The sequence below is a fragment of the Vombatus ursinus genome, unplaced genomic scaffold, assembly GCF_900497805.2.
Source record: "Vombatus ursinus unplaced genomic scaffold, bare-nosed wombat genome assembly UNPS02014810.1, whole genome shotgun sequence".
Taxonomy (NCBI): domain Eukaryota; kingdom Metazoa; phylum Chordata; class Mammalia; order Diprotodontia; family Vombatidae; genus Vombatus; species Vombatus ursinus.
Window position 1 is genome coordinate 28560969 of NW_020954588.1, and position 21211 is coordinate 28582179.

General features: G+C 40.2%; 1 protein-coding gene across 3 annotated transcripts in view; it reads left to right on the forward strand.

The window, feature by feature from the left end:
• PLD1 (phospholipase D1) overlaps positions 1–21211 on the forward strand; it is a 261073-nt gene that overhangs the window by 191293 nt on the left and 48569 nt on the right. For all 3 annotated transcript variants that reach the window (XM_027875838.1, XM_027875839.1, XM_027875836.1), the window contains 3 exons: positions 2049–2162; positions 17566–17676; positions 19913–20001. In XM_027875838.1, the coding sequence (XP_027731639.1) occupies positions 2049–2162; positions 17566–17676; positions 19913–20001 (314 nt within the window). The remainder of the gene's footprint in view (positions 1–2048; positions 2163–17565; positions 17677–19912; positions 20002–21211) is intronic.

Consider the following 21211-nt stretch of genomic DNA (forward strand, 5'->3'; position numbering starts at 1 on the left):
CACTGTGCTCATAGCCTCAGGGCATCAGACAGGCCCTGAAGCCAACTGTTCAGCCAGTGATGAAGGAAAGCTTCGTTTAGAATGAGTCATCTTCTTAGCTCATCACAGAGCCTGTATGTCTAATTGAAAATATGGATGGCACTGGACTAATGGATGGCCTTCCGTTATTTCAATATGAATATGTACATAAGGAAGGATAGGCACCAAGCAGCCTTTGTCTTTCAGGGTGGCCTTTGTCTATAGGGAGATACTTACCTGGTAGCTAACAAGAGAGATGATGTCTGAATTTCTGCTGGCCTGAAAGTTATTTATGTATTTTTTTTTAGAGTAGAATATTTTATTGGTCCATTTTCATCCAATCATTATTCATCATAAGGAGTTGACTTGAACTAGGACTCACATTCCACTCATGAACTTCAGGCATCTTCACCTTGAAGCCACTAGCCTTTGCATTCTTCACAAATACCCTCAGCTTTCTCTGCTGGGCTGGAGTCACATGGCCTGGCACCCTTTGGGGCTCTCTCCTACCCCACATGGCAGAGCTGGAGGCCACCTGTCCTTGTCCTCCCTAAGAGACAATGGCTTCTGTCTTTGGAGGCAAGACAGTGGCCTAGAATTTAAAATGGGGGAAAGGCACCCTTTCCAAGAATGTTGTTCAGTCATTTTCAGTTGTGTCCAACTCTTATTGATCCTATTTGGCGTTTTCTTGGTAAAGATACTAGAATGGTTTGCAGTTCCCTTTTCCAGCTCATTTTACAGATGAGGAAATTGAGATAAACAGGGTTAAGTGACTTGCCCAGGGTCACACAGCTAGTAAGTGTCTGAGGTCAAATTTGAACTCAGGAAGATGAGTCTTCCTGACTCCAGACCTGGCACTCAATCCACTATGGCGCCACCTAGCTGCCCTTCCTAATTTTACAGAAGAGAAAACTGGAGCCCATACATAGTAAATGACAGAACTGGGATTGGTGAAGTATTAAATGGCTTGACTTTTCTTCCTAAGTTGTTTTATTCACATGAGAACGCAGAAAGTCAGACAGAGCCACATTCTTACAATAATCCCCAAATTCATTCCCAAACCAAATATAAATGACTGGGATCTACTGACACCAAGGTGCACTTCCAGTGATGGGGATAACATTTGTTGGAAAAGGGTAAATACCAAAAAATGTTGGGAACCTAATTTTTATAAATCTTTCTCCCATCCTCTGGCTAGGAGAGGAAAAAAGCCTCTCCTTGTTTGCTTCAATGAAGAGATCAAATATTTAGTTGGGTATCTATTATTTAAAGATTATACAAGTGATAGATTTGCAAATTGTACAACTCCATCTGAATTAGAGCCACAAGTTACAAATTAAAAATGTAGATGGGTTCCCAGTGAAAGAGGAATCAAAGGTAGCATGCACATAAGTTTAAATACATATTATCAAGATGTCATTGCAATTTGAGGAATAGCAGCCCTCTTTGCAAGTGAACAGCAATTATTTTCCTTGGTAATTTGCAGAATTTCTCAGTTTGATTTATAGTGTGGTGCTAGCAACAGTCACTCTCTCCAGCACTGGAAAGCTGAGTGGTAAACACATTTTTTTTAAAAAAGTAAATAAGAATTCTTGGAAATAATGAAAACGTTCCACACATAAATCTGGAGGGAAAATTAAAAAAAAAAAAGCACAACCCCTTTCTTCAGCCCATCACAGTCACATTCTAGAGTTTTTTTTTTAATTTGTGGAATAAAATAAGCATTTCCATAACATAATATAATAAAAAAAAGATGTTTGTACTTGAAACTGCAAATTTACTATGTACAACTTGCTATTCCTTTTAAATGTATGACAAAGTTTTCATGTAAATTTTTTTCCCTTTTTTTTCCTTCCTCCTCCTCCTACCTATTCTAGAGATGGCCACCATTAGACACAAATAGGTGTATATATATATATATATATATATATATATATACACACATATGTATATATACACATATATGTAAAAATTATTCTATACATCTATTTATCAGTTCTTTCTCTTGAGTTTTTATTTTATTTTTACAGATTATGAAGTCAAAATATCGATCCCTTTCTTACCCATTCCTGTTGCCCAAATCTCAAGCTACAGCCCATGAGTTGCGATATCAGGTGCCTGAGTCTGTGCATGCCACAGTGCAGGTAAGTAAAGAAAACTGCATTTTCTTTTCTTTTCTTCTTAAATATCTTATTGGTGTTTTATGGTTGTTGTTGTTTTGCACTACATTTGCAACGAAATGTATCTTTGCCTCTATACTGCATGTGCATGCTCACACAAACACACACACACACACAATAAAGAAAAACTGTTAGTCCAGTCTAGGAGCTCCTGAGTGTGCCATGATTTGCAGTATTCCATACCTGTAGACATCCATGACCTTTCTCTCAAAAGGAGAACAGTCATTGTCAATCAGTAAAATGTTAGTGGGTAAAATCACTCTGGTTTGTTTCTATACCTAGAACTTCTATCCAACCCTTTTAAAATATACTCAAAATGAATCATTTCCCATCTCATTTTAATGGCTACAATAGGTTAGCACTTCTTTAGTCAGTGATAATAAAGGCTTCTTATTTTAATGTGCTGTCATTTCCTCTTTTTAGAAATTTTATTAGATGTGATGAATCGATTAGAATTGCAGTGGGCACTCATCCAGAAAATGAAATCATAAGACCTTCTATTTGGAAGGGACCTTAGAGATCATCCAGCTGAAACCTCTTGTTTTATAGAAAAGGGTGCTGAGACCTGGGGAGCTGCTGTGACTTACTGTGGTCTACTCACTTGTAGCAGAGAGGGCAGTGGGATGCTGATCTGCTTTTTTGTTACCCCACCATGTTGCCTCTCTAAGATTAGCCTATGGAAAATCGTAACCTTTAATCAAAATGCCAAATAAATATTTCAGAGGTAATAGATAGGTGAGGGTAAAAACCAAGACACCAGATAGTGACTCTGCCTTGTCATTCATAGAAGGCTGAATAGAATAAGATCTCATTTTGGAGGCAACCTCAAGGAAGAACAGAGTTTAAATCCTGCCTCAAACAAATACTATGTGCCACTGGGTCAATCACTTAATCTCTTTGTAGCTCAGTTTCACCTTCTGTAAAATTAAGGGGTTGGGTTCTCTATGGAACTTCCAGCTCTAAATTTATAATCATATTATCCTCAAGAAATTTGGTTCATGTCTCTGTTACTATAAATTCATTATAGAGGTTTTATTTTTTAAAGAAAGAAAGGGAGCTTAGTTCATCATGATTATTTTCAAATATTTAAAAAAATATTGATTACTACTCACTTAATGCGATGGGTACTGGACAAAGCAAGGTAAGCAGATTCCCTTACCATCCGAGGAGGTGGTAGTCTTAGACAGTAACAATGTAGATGGGTGTATTGAAGATAAAGAAGGTAAAAAAAAAATACATAAATCAAGCATCTGAAGTCAAGTATTTTGTACTGCATGTCAGCCAAGAGGTACGTGTAGTTATCAGATTGGGGTTTAGTGTAGATTTGAGCATGAGTAGTTAACTGTGGCTAGGAAGGTACCTGTCTCCATGTGATAAAGTTCCAATTGATTTCAGCTTATAGCTATTGACATAGATCCATTCATTTATTAAATTCATTTTGGTAGTTTCTGTTGTAGACTTACTGTCCTACCAGTTGCTTGATGAAGTAAATGGTGCATCATCTGAGATACAGTTAGGATATCTTTTAGAGGAAACCAAAACAGAACCATGACTGGGAGAAATTTGAGTTCACATTAATGTTTGACTTGTTGAAGTATTCAAGAGCATCTCTTGTGTTAATTAAGTTATGACTGAAACCTAGAGCTGACTGTCTAGTAAGGATTATACCCCTTTGTGCAGCCCCACTCAATGAAACAATCCTATTTGTTTCGTGTGGAATGAAGAAGAATGGGGAGGATGCAGCTGGAAGATTGGAGTCTGGTTCCATCGGGACCACTGGCACTTCTCGTGCCTACAGGGCAGACAGGGCTGTCATTTGATGACCTCGTCTCTCCCCATGCTTTTGAATACTTCCTGGAGTTATGGGGAAAGCATTTGGTCCATTGGGTTAGTTTACACTCCTGCAACTTTTCACTATCTTGAGTCCTAGTGAATTTTCCAAAGACTCATTCATTCACTGATCCAATTTATTTTGATTCAATTCAACAACCACTTTTTAAGCCCCTTGCTAGGATCTGGGAAGGCAAAGTTAAAAACTGAAAAACAGTTCCTGCCTTCAAGGAGTTTATAGTCTACTGGGGGCTAGAAAATCTTCATAGATAAGTGTGACACAACCTTGATTTGAGGAGAGGGAGTCCAAGCAACTGGAGAAGTCCATGAGATGCTTTGAAAAGTAGACTGAATCTGAACAGAGCTTGTGGATATTGAGTATCTAATACAGGGCATCCCTTAGCTTAGTACTGCACTAAGACTTTTGGGACACTGTTCATTGGAAGGACAAATACCAAAGCTTAGGTTTAAGTACTTTGATTGGCCACATAATGAGAAGACAGGACTCATTGGAAAAAGACTTGGATGTTGGGAAAGATTAAAGGCAAAAGGAAAAGGGGAGGGCAGAGGATAAGATGGATAGATAGTGTCATGGAAGCAACGAACATGAGCTTGGATAGATTTCAGGAGATAATGGAAGATAGAAGGGCTTGGAATGGTTCATGGGGTTGCAAAGTGTCAGATGTAACTGAACAAATGAATGACAACAAATATACATAACATGGCACTAGGTTTTGAGTAGGGGAACATGAGAGGAATTTCTCTCCTTCCTACTGAAGCTAAGAAACTAACTAAGGAAAAAACATCAAAGGATCACAGATTTAGAGCTGGAAGAGACCCTTGAAGTTACCAAGTCCAACCACCTCATTTCACATATGAGGCAACTGGGGCCCGAGGTAACAAAGGTAATAAGTGTCAGAGGTGAGATTCGAACCCAGGTCCCTTGACCTCAGAGTCAGTGTTAACTCTACCATTCCACACTGCCTGGTTTACTTTATCTTGACAATTTATTTTTCTAACTTTATAGTCAAGTTGTGAGTCTTTCTAAGATGTAGCTCCCGACGTGGGACTGGGGTTCATTGTCTACATATAGCTCGACTGTTTTGTCTGAAAAAAGCCAAGGCTCAACACATGTTTGACAGGTTAGCCTTTTGCAAGCTTCATCTCCCTGGGCCCTCAAGGACAAGGAATATATTTATAAAGGAGAGAGGAAGCACCCAGAAGTAGCTCCCAACTGGTTGTTTTTAGTGGCTGATTATTCATAACAGTAGCTGACATTTATATATTATCTCGTGATCCTCCCAACAACTTTGCAAAATAAAGTTTATTATCATCATCCCCATTCTACAGATGAGGAAACTAAGGCTCAGTGAGAACTTAAGTGACTTGCCCAGTCAAACCACTAGGAAATGTCAGAAGTGAAATTTGAACCCAAGTTTCCTGATGCCCAGAAGAGCAATCTTTTCTGCCATATCCCACTCTAATCCCATATATAGAACCTAAAACGTTATCAGCATAGGACTGTCTGCAATAAATTTGGTCCTGAATGCTATAAGAATAATTGCAGGGGGCTATAGCTGGAGATAATGAAATTTGATCATCTCTATGTCATGTACAGAAGCCAGGAATTTTTGATGAAAAAACGCTGGAGGCGACACAGGAATCGTAAGTTTCAAGTGAATTCTAAATCTTGTCACAATAAAAGGTATAGCCAAAAGCCTAATGGGAGCTGCTTGTTCAAATTAGTTTCTTCCATGTGGATGTAGTAAAAAGGGGACTCATTTTTCAAATCCGATGAGATAATGTGTATAAGGCACTTCATAAACCTTAAAGCTCTATATAAATGTGAACTATTATTATCATTTTAAAAGGGAAAAGTAGCTCTTGGGGAAATGTGTTGGAAACAGTGTGGAACAGTTGGGAGAGAGTGGGATTTAGAGCCAGAGACCCTAGGTTCAACTACTCCTTTTCTATGTACTACATGGGGGACCTCCAACCATGTCTCATTCTCATTCAACCTTTACATCTGTGTTCCTTTGACTAAATGATCACTTTTCAGTCAACCAGAATTTATCACTAGACTCTTGGTGCCATTCTACAAAGATGATAATGAAGTAGTGCCTGAAAGACAGATAGCTCTTCTATCTTCCTGTTCCTCCCACCCCTTGCTATACACACACACATACACACACACATATGTGCACATGCACACACGCACACACATTTTCTTCCCCAGGCCAAACCTCTCTGGTTCTTTCAACTAGACCTTTGGTTCAGATAGCATGATCCCCAGTAACTTCACCATCTTGATTGTGTTTCTTGGACATGCTTTAGTTTATCGATGTCCTTCCTAAAATATGAAATCCCAAACTAAATACAATATTGCAGATATGATCTGAATAGAAAACTGTCTGGAGGAACTATCTCCCTCACTTCCTCAGTTAGATATCCATTATGTCTCTATTAACATGCTCTAAGATTATTTTTTGACTGCCATATCATACTGTTTGTGTGTATGAAACTTGTAGGCCACTGAAACCCTGACATTTTTTCACATGTGCCGTTGTCTAACCGTGCCTCCTCAATCCTGCACTTGTACAATTGAGTTCTTAAACCAAAATCTAGGATTTCACATTTATCTCTATTAAATTCCATCTTAATTAGATTTCATCCTACCCTATCAAGATTACTTTGGATCCTAATATTATCATTTGGTAATGTATTTGCTATGTATTTCTTTTGGGAATACATTTGGTAATGTATTTACCTTGTATCATCTGCACATTTTATAAGCACACCAGATACTCCCTCCCTACCCTGAGGTCATTGATAATAGTACTGAACACCACCAGGCCAGACCAGATCTTTGGAGCATCAACTAGAGACTTCCCTCCAAGCTAACATTGTGCTGTTAATTACTATTTATTGGGTCAGATCATTCAGCTACTTTGGAATCCACCAAACTGTGCTGTTATCAAGTTCATCTCTCCATTTTGTCCTTGAGGGTAGCATGGGAGACTTGATTCAATGCTTTGCCCACAGTCCAGACTGTCAAAGTCTGCATCATTTGAGTGACTAATGGTCTAGTAACTTTTTAACTTATTACTACTATTATTCACACACAACACTTTCTTATTAGAAATTCTCTTAGCAGTGACAGAAATCACAGAAGACTCATAGGGCTGCATTCCACTGAATGGATTCCCAGCCTGCAATGTTCCACAGCGTGCTTGTTTGATCCCTCTTCTCTAGCCAAGGTAGCTCTCTGCCATGTAGAAAATATTCCTTCTTCCCTCTGGCTAGTTTCCTACCAAGTAGTGCCTCATGGATAGATAGATAGATAGATAGATAGATAGATAGATAGATAGATAGATAGATAGATGTTGGTAGATAGATGTTGATAGATAGATGTTGGTAGACAGACAGACAGATAGGTAGAAGATGGAGGTAGGCAGATGGTTGGATAGATAGATGATAGATGATAGAGGTGGATAGATGGATAGATAGATGATATATATATGTATGTATATATACATATATGTATATGTATTTATATATTTATATGTGTATATATGGTCTCTTTGGATACATGTGTATGTATGTGTATATGTATACCAAAATATGCACACATATTTTGTATATATTAAATGTAAATACATTATTTAATATGTATATTATATAATATTATATATACTATACAATATAGATATATATCAGATGTATGTGTGTATATATATGTGTGTGTGTGTGTGTGTGTGTGTGTGTGTATGTGTTTACATATATCTATCACAGTACCTGACACACAGTAAGCACTTAATAAATACTTGATAACTGAGTGACAGACTCAGAAGTCCCCTATAGTCCAGGGCCAGTTGGCATGTCTCCATCCCAAGTTAACAGGCTATATTAACCCCAGGATTTCTAGTCTACCCTCAGTTGCACCCAGGCCTCCAGCCCAGATGTCTGTTCCCAGGACAGTGGTGGTTACTATCCCGAATCTTCAGTGTTACCAATGCTGAGGTCACACAAATTCTCCCCTAGCCCCATACATGCCCAGTTTACCTTCATTCTCCTATCCATCTCGCTCCCTCCAATACACACACACACACATACACATGCATACACACACACACATACATACACACACCAGGTTGTTGTTTTGTTTTTGGTTTTTTTTGCTTTGAAAATTGTTCTTAAGGAGAATCATTATAATTAAGTGTTAGCATTTATTCCTCATCTGCATTCTGCAGCCCTGATATAGCCACAGTCCTCTCTGGAATCATTAGTGAAATGAGTCAGGAGACAGAGACAGAGAGAGAGAGAGACAGAGAGAGAGAGTGACAGAGAGAGATCTAGGCAAAGGCTAGCTCCCCCCACCCCAAATTGATTTCAGCTTCTCGAAAGTGGTTTTATAGACTTGGCACATTGCTCTGGCAGCTTCAGCAGACACTTCACAAATAAGGTTGGGTGCTTTCCTTTAGCCCTGGGCACATGAACCAAAATCTGCCACAAGAATCCAGAGGGAATGCAGCCAGAAAAAGACAGAGGGGAGTGCTCTGAAATTGCTGAGGTGCAGAGAATCTAAAAATGCAAGGTATGGAGTTTTTTTTTTTTTTAGAGGAATAAACTATATCAGCCAACAGTATAACTACTGCTTTGACATGGTACCAAATAATGAAAGTTAAGATTCCTCTAAGTTTTAAAATTTAAAGTCTGCCCAGCTTGGTGAAGAGAGCACTGGATTTTTGATCTGAGGATCTGGATTTTGATGCTGACTCTGATATGTAATCATTATTATTATCATAATAGCTAGCATTTTTATAGCACTTAAAAACCTCAGATTCAAATCTCTTTTGATCCTCCCAAAAACCCTGTAAGGTAGGTGCTATGATTATTATCCCTTACTTGCCATTTGGAATCCCCTACATGGAATTGTCCCTTGACCTCTCTGAGCCTCAGTTTCCCCATGTGTCAAATGAGGATTTTAGACTACATGAAGTGACCTCTAAGTTCCTCACAACCAGAGGTGTGCTGGAGCCAGTTCAAACTTGACTAGAGCCAATTGTTAAATTTTCCGTATGAGCTTTTACACCTTGGAAATTGGCTATCACTTCAAACCAAGGCTTGATTTATTATTTTGTCAATTGTTTAGGACTTAAGAATGAGGGGCAGCTAGGTGGCACAGTGGATAGAGCACTGACCCTGAAGTCAGGAGGACCAGAGTTCAAATCCTGCCTCAGACCAAACACTTGACAGTTACTAACTGTGTTACCCTGGGCAAGTCACTTAACCCCAATTGCCTTAAAAAAAAAAGACTTAAGAATGTAATAGAGAAAATATTAATAATGTAGCTCAAATGTGAAAATGTGTCTTGCATACATTTCTTTTTCAGAGTTCTAACTGTTAAACATTTACCATGACAACACTACCAGAAATCTAAATCCTATAGTTCTATGGAGATGCTATTAAGAAAAGTAGTGGCAAAATGCTTATTCATTCATTTATTGGTTCAGTCAACTAGCAATACCATCAGCAGGTGCCTAGTGTGTAGTGTAGACTACTATGCTCAGCGTGTAGAAGATAGAAAAGTTTATATTAGACGTGGTTTCTGCCCTCATGGGGCTTCTAATCTAATTGGCAAGGAAGAAACAAATACAGTTCTTGTGTGATGTTATATATTATAATTAAGTGTATCAGAGAGTTGAAAAACAAAGGCAGATTTGAGGTACAAGTTTGTTATAAAGAGAGCTTCATGGAACCTGTGGAATCTGGAGTGGGTAGGGATTTGTACTCAAATATAGAGAGGGAGGACATTCCAGGAATAGGGAACCTCATGAGCAAAGACAAGGAGATGGGAGGATGAAGAATATTTTCAGAAACACTGAGTCCTTGGCCAATTTGATGGGAATATAGACTGTGTTGAGGGAAATGTTATGCAGAGCTGAAAAGGAAGTGTGGTGCATTGGAAAGCGTGCTGAATTTGGAATCTAAGAATTTGGGTTCAGACCCCAGCTCTGCCATTAACTACCTCTTTGACCTTGGTCAAATTCCATTCCTTCCATGGCTTTCCATTTCCATCTGTGAAATGAAGGATTTAGACTGTTACCTTCAAGCTTATGGTCGCTGCAAATCCTATGATCCTTTGAGCTGTGATGTGGAGACTCTGAGTAACAAATCTCATTTCTTCAGCCCATAAAGTTTGTTGAAGAGCTTTCTTCCCAGCCCTTTCAGATAGGGAGTTTGAGCATTATTGTGCTCATTTTATGTCAATACATCAAGGACCAGTAATTTCACTAGGTGGGGGACTCTCCATGCATTCCAGGAGTCTGTAACTTTCTTCTCTCTCTTCCGCACTTGGTGAACCTTGGGTGAGTGGTGGGAAAAATGCCAGGGTTCAAAAAGTTGTGGAAATAGATGGCAGAAGAAAGTTAAAAGCATTGGGTGTAGGTAAATTTTTCAGGGACAAGGAAAGGTAATATCCATCCATTGGATAGAAGGAATGGGTCAGGGACTCATCTTTTTTTTTTTATTAAAAAAAATATTTTTTTAGGACTTGGGGAACTTGAGTTATTTTGTCAGCCCTTGGAAAGGAGCCAGAAGATTGAAAATGCTTAAAAGAGAAGGGTTGACTGCTAGAGCAACTTCCTGTAGCAAGTGGGAAGGAATGTCATCGAGTGGTCAGATAAGAGAGATTAGCCTTGGTTCCTTCTCTGTTAGTGATTGGGAAAGAAGGAAAGGGACAGGAGAAGGAAGAGGAAGCAGACAGAAATACCAGGAAGTTTTGTGGAATAGATGAAACTGAGAGAGATCAATTTTCTCATGATAGAGGGAGATGTTTATCATCCATTGGGGTGTGTGTATGTGGAGCTTGGAGGTCGGGTCGGGGCTTGAGCAGAGAGGGAAAGTTTTGAAACAATACTGTTACAAATGATAGCGAGTGCTGATAAGGCTAGAGATAGAAGGATTGCCAAGCAGCATCGAGGGCCCATGCATGCTCAGGACGATGAATTTGTAGCAAAATCAGCTCAATTCTGTGTCTCTCGCCTCAGGGCAGGGTAGTCAGATGGGGCTTGTGTGAGTTGTGATAGAGATGGCCAAAAATACCACTATAGCCTCATTATAGGAACTCTTTCCACTAACATGACCTCTGGCAGAAGGATCTTCTCTTTCCCACTTCTGAGAAACCAAAGCTATACAGAACTCCATTCTGAGTCATTATTTGGCTTGGTGTCTATGCAGTAGGGAGTCATTCACGAGCAAGCCTGAACTTGAGTTAAAGACCACCACTAGAGTGAGTTTGCCTTGGCTCACAATGAATGAGTTGTTTATTAGCATTTGTGACAAGTGTCCAGGTAATGCCACTGCAAAATAAAGTGTCATGTTAGATTATTGAAAGGTCATAAAGTTTGGGGATATGGGGCTGGGACTGGAGTGAGATAATGTAGTGGTGAAGGAGAAACATATAAATCATTTCCAGGAAATTTGATGAATGCTACTAGTAGTCAGATGTATTCAAAATAGTACGGTTAGGATGGCATCTAGGTGGCACAGTGGACAGAATATGAACCTTGGAGTCAGGAAGACCTCAGTTCAAATCCTTTCTCAAACGCTTATTAGCTGTGTGACCTAAGGCAAGTCACTTGACTACTATCTGCCCCTTTTTCCACATCTGTAAAGTGGGGTTAATAATAACACCTATCTTTTAAGGTGGCCATGAGGAGAAAATGTGATTAATATATGTAAACCACTTGGCAAAGCTGAACATGCTATGTAAGTGCTAGTTCTAACAATAATATTCATTGCTAAATAATAACAATAATATTCATTATTTGTGTAATCATATAACATCAGTGACAGTATTTATTGTTGTTAGTGCTAGCATACCTTTAATACCTGGGATAATAATGATAATGATAATTATTATTCTCATTTTACTGATGAGAGAGCCAAGACTCAATCCAGGTCTTCTGGCTCCAACGTTCATCTGTCTTCCAGGACATACACCATAACGACCTCCAAGTTCTTAGAAGAAGTTTAAGTCAAGTTAACCTTTAACTCACAGAATATATTGGAGAGGGATTTTTTAAGGACAAGGATAATAATTCTGTGAATAATACCTGGAATTCATATACCACAAGCCTTCCCCGAACCCTGTGAGATAGATAGCATTATTATCCCCATTCTACAGATGAGGAAATCAAGAATCTGAGGTGGTTATGGGATTACCTAGGGTACTACTAAGTGTATGAGGCTAAATTTGAGCCCAGGTCTTCCTGACCTTTAAGGTGAATGGATGTGGTTGGGATGTTTCTTGCCTACTCTGCATGCCCTAAACTCAGTATTAAAGCAGATTAAAGAGAAGCCATCTACTTGCCACCCTACTTCAGAAAAGTCACCAACTTTATCTATTGGTGTCTGATGGTTGTTGACTGAGTAACTGAGGAAAGTAGTGGGATGAGGGAAATAGTATTGGATTAACGATAAAGACTGAAACTGGAAAGGGTCAATGAAGGCATCAGGTTAAGAAAAGAAATGCAATTTGGGAGAAATTCTAGGAAAATTAGAAATGTTCCCCTCCAAGAACAGACTCCTATTATGCAACCTACGAGTTCTACTTGGAAACAATATAGTAAGAAGGTTGGGAGTTGTGCTTGGCTGGAGGTATTTTTTGTGCTTAAGAGGGGGCCACAGGCAGAAGGAAAAATGATGGGTTCCAGTTGTAATTTTGAGAAGAAACATATTTTTAAAGAACTACCCCTGCATTTTTCATATATATTCTGTAATTTTGTAATGCTGAGGTTTGAAAAGTGGAGGTTAGACTTGACTCCAGCTATATTTGGGGCAATATGATCTATGTACTTTCTGCATGAGTTATGATCAATTTCAGTCCTGGCACCATTACTTAGGTTTAATCCAGAAATGGAATCTGTGCAGAGAAAAAAAAGTGGAACAGCTGGAAAAAAATAGGCATTCAGTGGTGATGAAAATATTTCACTGAAGTAATACACACATTTGTCTGAGCCATCTAATTTTTATTTTGATGCAATAAATTGGATTACAGGCTTTTCCTTTGAGATTTCTAGAAGCTCAACTAACATTGGTTAATGACCATAGACTACCACACTGTATGTGCTTGTCTTGACCCAGAACACTCAGAAAAGATGACTGTAACTTTCTTTTTTGGGGGGGAAAGGGAGGCAATTGGGGTTAAGTGACTTGCCCAGGGTCACACAGCTAGTAGCCATAACTTTCACTGGCAGTGTTATTTAAGCCCACTGCAGCTCTGTTATTTCTAATTTGGGTACATATAACAAGAGCTTATGTGATTGTTTATTTTGCTTTTTTTGGTGGAGAAGTGAGACAGCTAGTTGGCACAGTAGATAGAGCACTAAGCCTGGAGTCAGGAAGACCTGAGTTCAAATTTGTCCTCAGGCATTTACTAGCTGTGTGACCTAGGGCATATCATTGAACCTCTATTTGCTTCAGTTTCCTGAACTGTAAAATGGGGATAATAATATTGGCACATACCTCCCAGATTTACTGTGAGAATCAAACGAGATAATAATTGTAAAGCACTTAACACAAAGCCTGGCACATGGTAAGCACTATATAAATGTTAGTTGTTATCATCATCATTATTATTATGAATATCTGGTTCTATGGTTTCCTCAGAGTTCCCTGTATGGAACTTCCCTCTACCCAATGCATTTTAGTAACTGTTCTGCACCTTATAGTTTAGAAAGTTACCTATGGCAGTGAGAGGTCAAATAATATGTCTAGGGTCATAGGGCCAGAATCTGTCAGAGGTGGGAACTGAACTCAGTTCTTCCTGCCTCTGAGCTGGTCTTCTGTACACCAGGCTGCCCCCCAAGTTACTCTTTTTTTTGAGGTAATTGGGGTTAAGTGACTTGCTCAGGGTCACACAATTAGTAAATGTCTGAGGCCAGATTTGAACTCAGGTCTTCTTGACTTCAGGCCCAGTGCTCTATCCACTGTACCACCTACCTGCACCCCAAGTTACTTTATGGTAGGAAAAACCTTGTTCTTTTACTGAGATGCTGTAAGGTAGAATCTCCATTTGAACATACTTTTTAAGACAGCTCCTGTAAAAAGCCACCAACCCAAAGTTTTTAGCCATTTACGATGAACTGTTCATTGTAAAAAAAAAAAAAAAGTTGGTATCATTGTCCCTGCGTCCACCTGGTCACAGGTTTGTCATCCTGGGCCCCATGAACGGCCAATTCATTCCAAGAAGGAATCTGCTTCCTTGTACACCACTATCTTTGCTCATCTCTTTGATGACTTTCCTGATGTATATCATTTAGAGGATAGTGTGACCATAGAAGGAGGTGGGCTGGTCATGTAGTGACAGTGAGGGATGAAAGATGGATAGTGCATAGCCTCTGTTGAATCCTGGCCTAGGTTTAAATCTTCCCTCTACTACTTATTACCTGTATATTGTTGTTCAGTTGTGTCTGACTCTTCATGTCCCCATTTGGGGTTTCCTTGACAAAGATACTAGAGTAGTTTGTCATTTCCTTCTCCAGCTCATTTTACAGATGAGGAAACTGAGGCAAACAGGGTGAAGTGACTTGCCCAGGGTCACATAGCTAGTAAGTGTCTGAGGCCAGATTTGAACACAGGAAGATGAGTCTTCCTGATTCTAAGCCCAGTGCTCTATCCATTGCACCACCCATCTGCCCTGTTACCTAGATGGCCTTGGGCAAATCTTTAAGTCTCTGACCCAATGACTTCTCATATCCCTTCCACCTCTCCACACACCTATGCAATATGAAGTGATCTAAACTAGCATACTGGCTGGACGTTTCCAGTGAGGGACTGTTGGGGAAATGAATGAGAGTCACACAGGATAGGGAGCAGGGATAAGTTGTGCACTCTAACACTGGGAAAGGAGAAGAGAATAAGCATTTATTAAGCACCTGCTGTGTGCTAAGCACTTTAAAAAATATGATCTCATTTGAATCATTGGACCAGAATACCCTCTTCAAAGAGATCACAGCTTCATTGAAGCAAGTGGATGAGATCTGTCCATGCGGGGTGGTGTTTTCTAGACATAGTACAGCATTTTCAGCCCCCATGCTCTATAAGGAGGGCATATGGTCCCTAGCCCCATGAGGAGAGCCTGAAGAGTCTCCATCTCAGGAATTCTGCAGTCTGGAGGGTTAATGGGCCTCCAGAGAGTTACTGGAGAAGGTCAGAGTTGGGTGGGGATGAGGAAGAGGGAGAGGTAATAACCAGAGGCCCTCACTCTGGGGGCAAGTTTCAGCTGGTTTTCAGACCTGGGTAAACCAGAAATGTAACTGAGGATGTAAAGTGCATGAAACAGGTTTAAGGTCAGTACCCAGAAAGCTAGAAGGAAGGGTACAAGGTTCAACCTTGTCAGAGCACCTTGGTTCTCTTCCTGGTACTTGTATTGGCTTAGCTTGACTGTCCCTAACACCTGACCAGGTTTTGATGGAGTCCACCCTAAATCGATCAGCAATTAGAACAATTCCATGTCAAAGAGGTGGCAGGGGAAGGGGGAGGTGGAGAGAATGCAGAGCGGAAAATAAAATTTAATTAAAAAAATAAAGGCGTTACTGAATTCAAACTCTACAAATAAGCAAACAAATAAAAAAGGTGACATGAAGTGTAGAATAAGTTCAGAATGTCAGACCATTGACAGCGAGGCATGCCTCTTACCCCTAGGGAGAAGTGGTGGACTACAGGTATGGAACTAGGCATACACTCTCAGATATGGCCAATGTGTTGTTACCATTTTCTCAAGTTATACTTGTTTGTTACAAAGGAAGGTACGAGTGAATCATTGGGGAAGTCATAATGATTTTCTTTTGGTATAAGAAGCTGTGATCTTATTGAGTTAGGGTCCATCAACGCAGATTGGCACCTGCTGTATACCTTATAGTCTGAGGGAGTTGCTTGGGGCACTGAGAGTTAAGTGACTTGCCCAGGGTCACACAACCAGAATATCAGAGATAGGACTTGAACCCAGCACTTCGCAACTCTGAGGATAGCTTTTTACCCTCCGTGCCATGTTGAATCTCAAGAGAACTTTTTTTACAGACTACTGATAAAGCATTTACCAAAATTTCTGTTTAGAAAGGAGATCAATGTGAGGCCAGAAACTGTCCATTTTTGTCCTTATGTCCCCAGTCCTGTGCTTGGAACACAGGTGGTGCTTAATGTTTGCTGAGTTGGATTGAATTATGTGCTACAAGTGCCCAAGAAATTCTTTTGGAGGAGGTAGGACTGGTGCTGGATTTTTCTGGAAAGGATAGGATTTGGAGAGTGGGAGAGGAGGGGTTCAGAGATGAGGCCACCTTTACCTGATGGACCCCTGGGAGAAAATGCCCCAGGGAATGGGTACAGACATCCACAAGAGAGGCTTGTCTCTGTGGCATGTCATGAGAGACAGAGTAGTATGGAGGAGAGAGTATCTCCCCTGAACCTCCTAACGTCTTGGTGAAACAAGTATTATTATCACCATTTGACAGATGAGGAAGCTGAGGTAAATGATACCTTCAGAAACGTAAGTGATTTGCCCATGACCACACAACTAATAGGTAACAGTCTGGGTTCCAATCCAGGTGGCCTTGGACCTGCCATTTCCACTATAGCTAAGCTCAGAGGATGGTAAATTTTTTTTTCTGTTAATGATACAAATTTCTGCTTACAAAACTTACCTGGAAAAAAAGTACCTGAGGTCAAGAGAAACTTATGTCTGCCTTAGGTGTGTTTGTTAATGTGAATTTGAAGTGCTCTTTGGAGGGGAAAGAAGCCACATTTTGAAATCATCTCAAGAAAAAGAAACCCTTTTGGTAGAAGCCGCATCTTTGTGTTTTCAATTTGAAAAGAAAACATTCTTGATGGAAGGATAACCTGCTCTTCCATGACTTCACGTGAAACAATGTCTTGAACATACAAAAGATTCTTAACAAATTTATTTTCTTCAGTCATTTTTCAGTTGTGTCCAACTCTTCATGACCCCATTTGGGGTTTTCTTGGCAGAGATACTGGAGTGATTTGCCATTTCTTTCTCCAGCTCATTTGACAGGTGAAGAAACTGAGGCAAGCAGGGTTAAGTGACTTGCCCAGGGTCACACAGCTAGATCTGAACTCAGGAAGGTGAGTCTTCCCGACAACCGGCCTGAAGCTCTATGCACTATGGCACCCTGTAGCCATCCTTCTTGACAAATGCTTGTGTTCAATTGTCTGTTATTCCCAGGAACCATTGAGGCAGTGTGGTCTAGTGGAAGGAGCATTGGTTTTGAGGTCAGAGCATCTGGGGTCTAATACTGGCCGTTGTGACCTCGGGCAAGTTATGTCATCTCTCTGGGCCTCAGTTTCCTTATCTGTGAAATGGGAATAATAACCTACCTCTCAGGATTGTTGTGAGAATCCAATGAAATAATCATTGTAAAGTGTTTAGCGCAGTTATAATAATAATTATTATTATTAGAGTCACATCCATTAGAGGGTAATGCAAGTTTTAATCTTTCTTCATTTTCTCTTGTAGCTACTCCGTTCTGCTGCAGATTGGTCAGCCGGCATAAAATACCATGAAGAATCCATCCATGCTGCATATACGCATGTGATAGAGAACAGCAAACATTACATATACATAGAAGTAAGTCCCAGGCATGGGAAATAGTGAGAATCAGCTTTCCCCAGAAGAATACTTACTCATGACAGTGGCCCCTGAACTCAGGGCCAATCTCCTCTGTAGGTGGTCAACCCCCTGTACCGTCTGAGTGTAAGAGAGTTGGTTGGGGAAGATCTCCACCATGGCTTCTCAAATTCTACCATTGGAATAGCATTGCTTTGGGTCAAGGCCCAGTTTGTCCAAGGGTTCCTTCTCAAAAAGATGTAGTGCTCTAGGAGGTAAACACATGGCTTGGGATTTAGCTTGCTTTGTAATATTAGCAGGAGCCTGAGAGAACAGGATATTGGAGAGGCAACATTTATTAGATGGTAAGGTTAAGTTGAGAACATGAGGGACTTGGGGGGCAGAAGAGGTGGAGGCCAAGCGCAGTTAGGTTGTTGAAAGCAGCAGAAGCTTCCATTTGCTTGTGTAACTGCTCAACTGAACATTTAACAACTGGCTCCAGCACATGCCCCCCTCAAGGTGGCTTCCAGTGAGGATCTCCATGCACCAATGGAGACCTGGAGCCATTCTGCTCCTTAAAGCCACAGTGAGTTGCTCGGAGGCAACAGAGCTGAGGTGCTTTCCCGGAGTCCCACACTCAATACGTGTCAGACTCAGGACATGAACCCATGGGCTCCTGACTCTGATGCCTGCCCTTTACCTGCCACACCCCCCCAGGCCATTTCTCTATAATGTTTTATATAGCAATAAATTTATTTTTCCCAATGTGTTCATGTTGCAAACACTGGTGTATGAAAAAAAATAAAATATTTTAAACTAATGAGTCCCAAGGAAAAGATAGAGGTAATAAGAGTTTACCCATTTAAATAAGCGAACCCTGTGAACCTAGAATATAATATTCCATATTATTATATTTTTACTTCTTTAATCTGGTCAAATATAATAAATCTAGTATATGGGTCTGATCAAATGTAATTTAATTTAAATTACCTTCTAGAGAATTGTCAGTATGGAATAATATTTCCATCATTCACTTGACTAAGTTGTCTCAAATTATTTTTGCTAAGAACTGCAAAAGTTTCTAACAATAATAGAGGCCTTGTGACATAGATATGAGGCTGGCCTGAGGGCCAGGAAGAATTGAATTCAGGCCCTGACCCTAACACACACTGACTGTGTGTCATGCAAGTCACCTGATTTCTCAGAGCTGTGGGCAATTCTGATGTCTTGTATCTACCTATTTATTTTGGATATATCTTTATCTCTTCTTTAGAATGTATGCTTCTTGAAGAAAGGGACTATTTTTGTCTTTCTTTCTTTCCCCAGTGCTTAGCACAGTACCTGCTATATAGTAAGTGTTTAATAAATGCTTATTGAATGGCTAAGACTATAAATTGTAGAGAAAGTGCTAATCTGCGTTAATAAGTGAGTGTCTTCATCTGAGACTTCTCCATGCTAATGAAAACCACAGAGATAATCCCTTGCCATAGCTAATACTAATAAGTATAATAACAGACATTTCATACAACTATAATTTTGCAAAGGGCTTTACATTATTTGTTTCCTTTGGTTCTGTTGATGACTAGCTATTATCCTCATTTTACATATAAGGAAACTAAGGCTCAGAGAGGTTAAGTGACTTGTCCAGGGTTACACAGCTAATAATTGTTCAAGGTAGGATTTGAACCCAGATCTTCCTGACCCCAAGTGCAGCACTACGTTTTACAAAGTGATGTAGGATCTATTTATCAAAAGCGATGTTCAACCACATATTCATAAAATATTAGAGCTAAAAGGGACCTTAGAGATCACCTAGTCTGATCCCCTCATGTGACAGGTGAGGAAACTGAGACCCAGAAAAAGGAAACAACCTGGCCAGGGCTAAGACAAGTTAAGTGGCTGAGCTTGGACTTGGATCCAAGTCTTCTAATTCAAAGTCCAATGTTCTGAACCCTAGCATGACTGCTGAATGAGAGAATTGTCCTTTCTAAAGACATATTAACTTTGCTTTTTTCATGCTGCACCCTCTCCTCCTCCTCCCCTCTTTCCCCTTCCTTCTCCCTCCTCTCTCTCTCTTCTCCTTCTCCTCCCCTGCCCTCCCCCATTCTCTTTCTCTCCCTCCCTCCCTTTCTCTTTTTCTCTCTTCTCCTCCCCTTCTCTCCCTCCCCTCTCCTCTTCCTTTCTCTCCCCCTCCCCCCTCCCCTGGATTATTAAGGAACTGAGTGACTTCAATGATTGTCACATTTCTTTTCTCTAGAACCAGTTCTTTATTAGTTGTGCTGATGACAAAGTTGTCTTCAACAAGATTGGTGACACCATTGCACAGCGGATACTCAAAGCTCATAGGTAAGCTTTCAGCATTGCCTTGGGCATTGGGGTTTGGGAGGACATGGGTTCCGTGCCTGCTGCTAAGACATTTGGGACAATGCAGCTTCAAATCCTAACATCGGCAGTTAGGAATGCTTTGTGCTCAATATTCGCTCTTTGGCTTCTTCAGTCCAGGTCACTGGTTAAAAGTTTTTTTACCCCATCTTTGGAGGGGATTCAAATTCCATCTGGCCATAGTAATTTTCACTACTTGTCCAGCATCTCCAACCTTTGACATATTTTCCAGCCATATGTTGATGCTGCTGGAGAAAAAAACAAACACAACCCCCTCCCCCTCAAAACCAGCCCCATCCCAGTTGTGTTTTCCATTAAGATTCTTCTTCATCCTCAGTCTAATTTTCTGCAGGCGATGGCTATGTTCCTTCAAGTGGATGGTTTCAACTCTGTGTGAAGGCATCAAAAAACTTTACTTTGATGACATCAGGTCATTTGAATAAAGGCACGAGTGTCCGCACACACACACACACACACCCACACACACACATCTGGGTGAAAATCACTCTTGACTGGAGAAGGTCAAAGTGACAACATCCTGGGGGTTCTAGGTTTGATGGGAAGTTTTGTACCAAACCAGTTGGCATCATCAGTCTTCCTTCAAAGGGTTCTGGGAAACATTTACTCATCTAAGAATTTAGGAATATTTCCTATACATTTGTGATGATCAATAGAAGATGTATTTTCTTAGCTCATGTTGAATGTGGGGCCCCTGTTGACAAAACTGCTAATAGATTCACTCGGATCCTATGAAAATTTTTGTCTTTTAATGTCAGAGCCCTGTGATTTCTGCAGTGTAAAAGCAGAAGCAGATTGCACCTTATCTATAATTGATAATCTTAGCAAGTTGACTGAAAGTCTGAGAAGTGAATTGGTCACATGGTCATAACTAATAAATGTTAAAATCAGGATTTGAACCCACATCTCCCTTAATCCAAGTTCTGCACGTTATCCGTCATACCATGCTGCAAGCCTCCAGGCAGACAATGTTGGCTCCCCTAACTTCTCTCATGTCCAGTACAGCCTGTAAACCTGTGAGTGTTCAAAATACATGGCTACTGATCATTCAGTGGTAGTAGGCACTAGACATGCAGATACCAGTGAGACTGTCGTGCCCTCAAGAAACTTACATTCTACTAGAAAGATCCAGCTCTGTCGTATATGGGATAGTCTA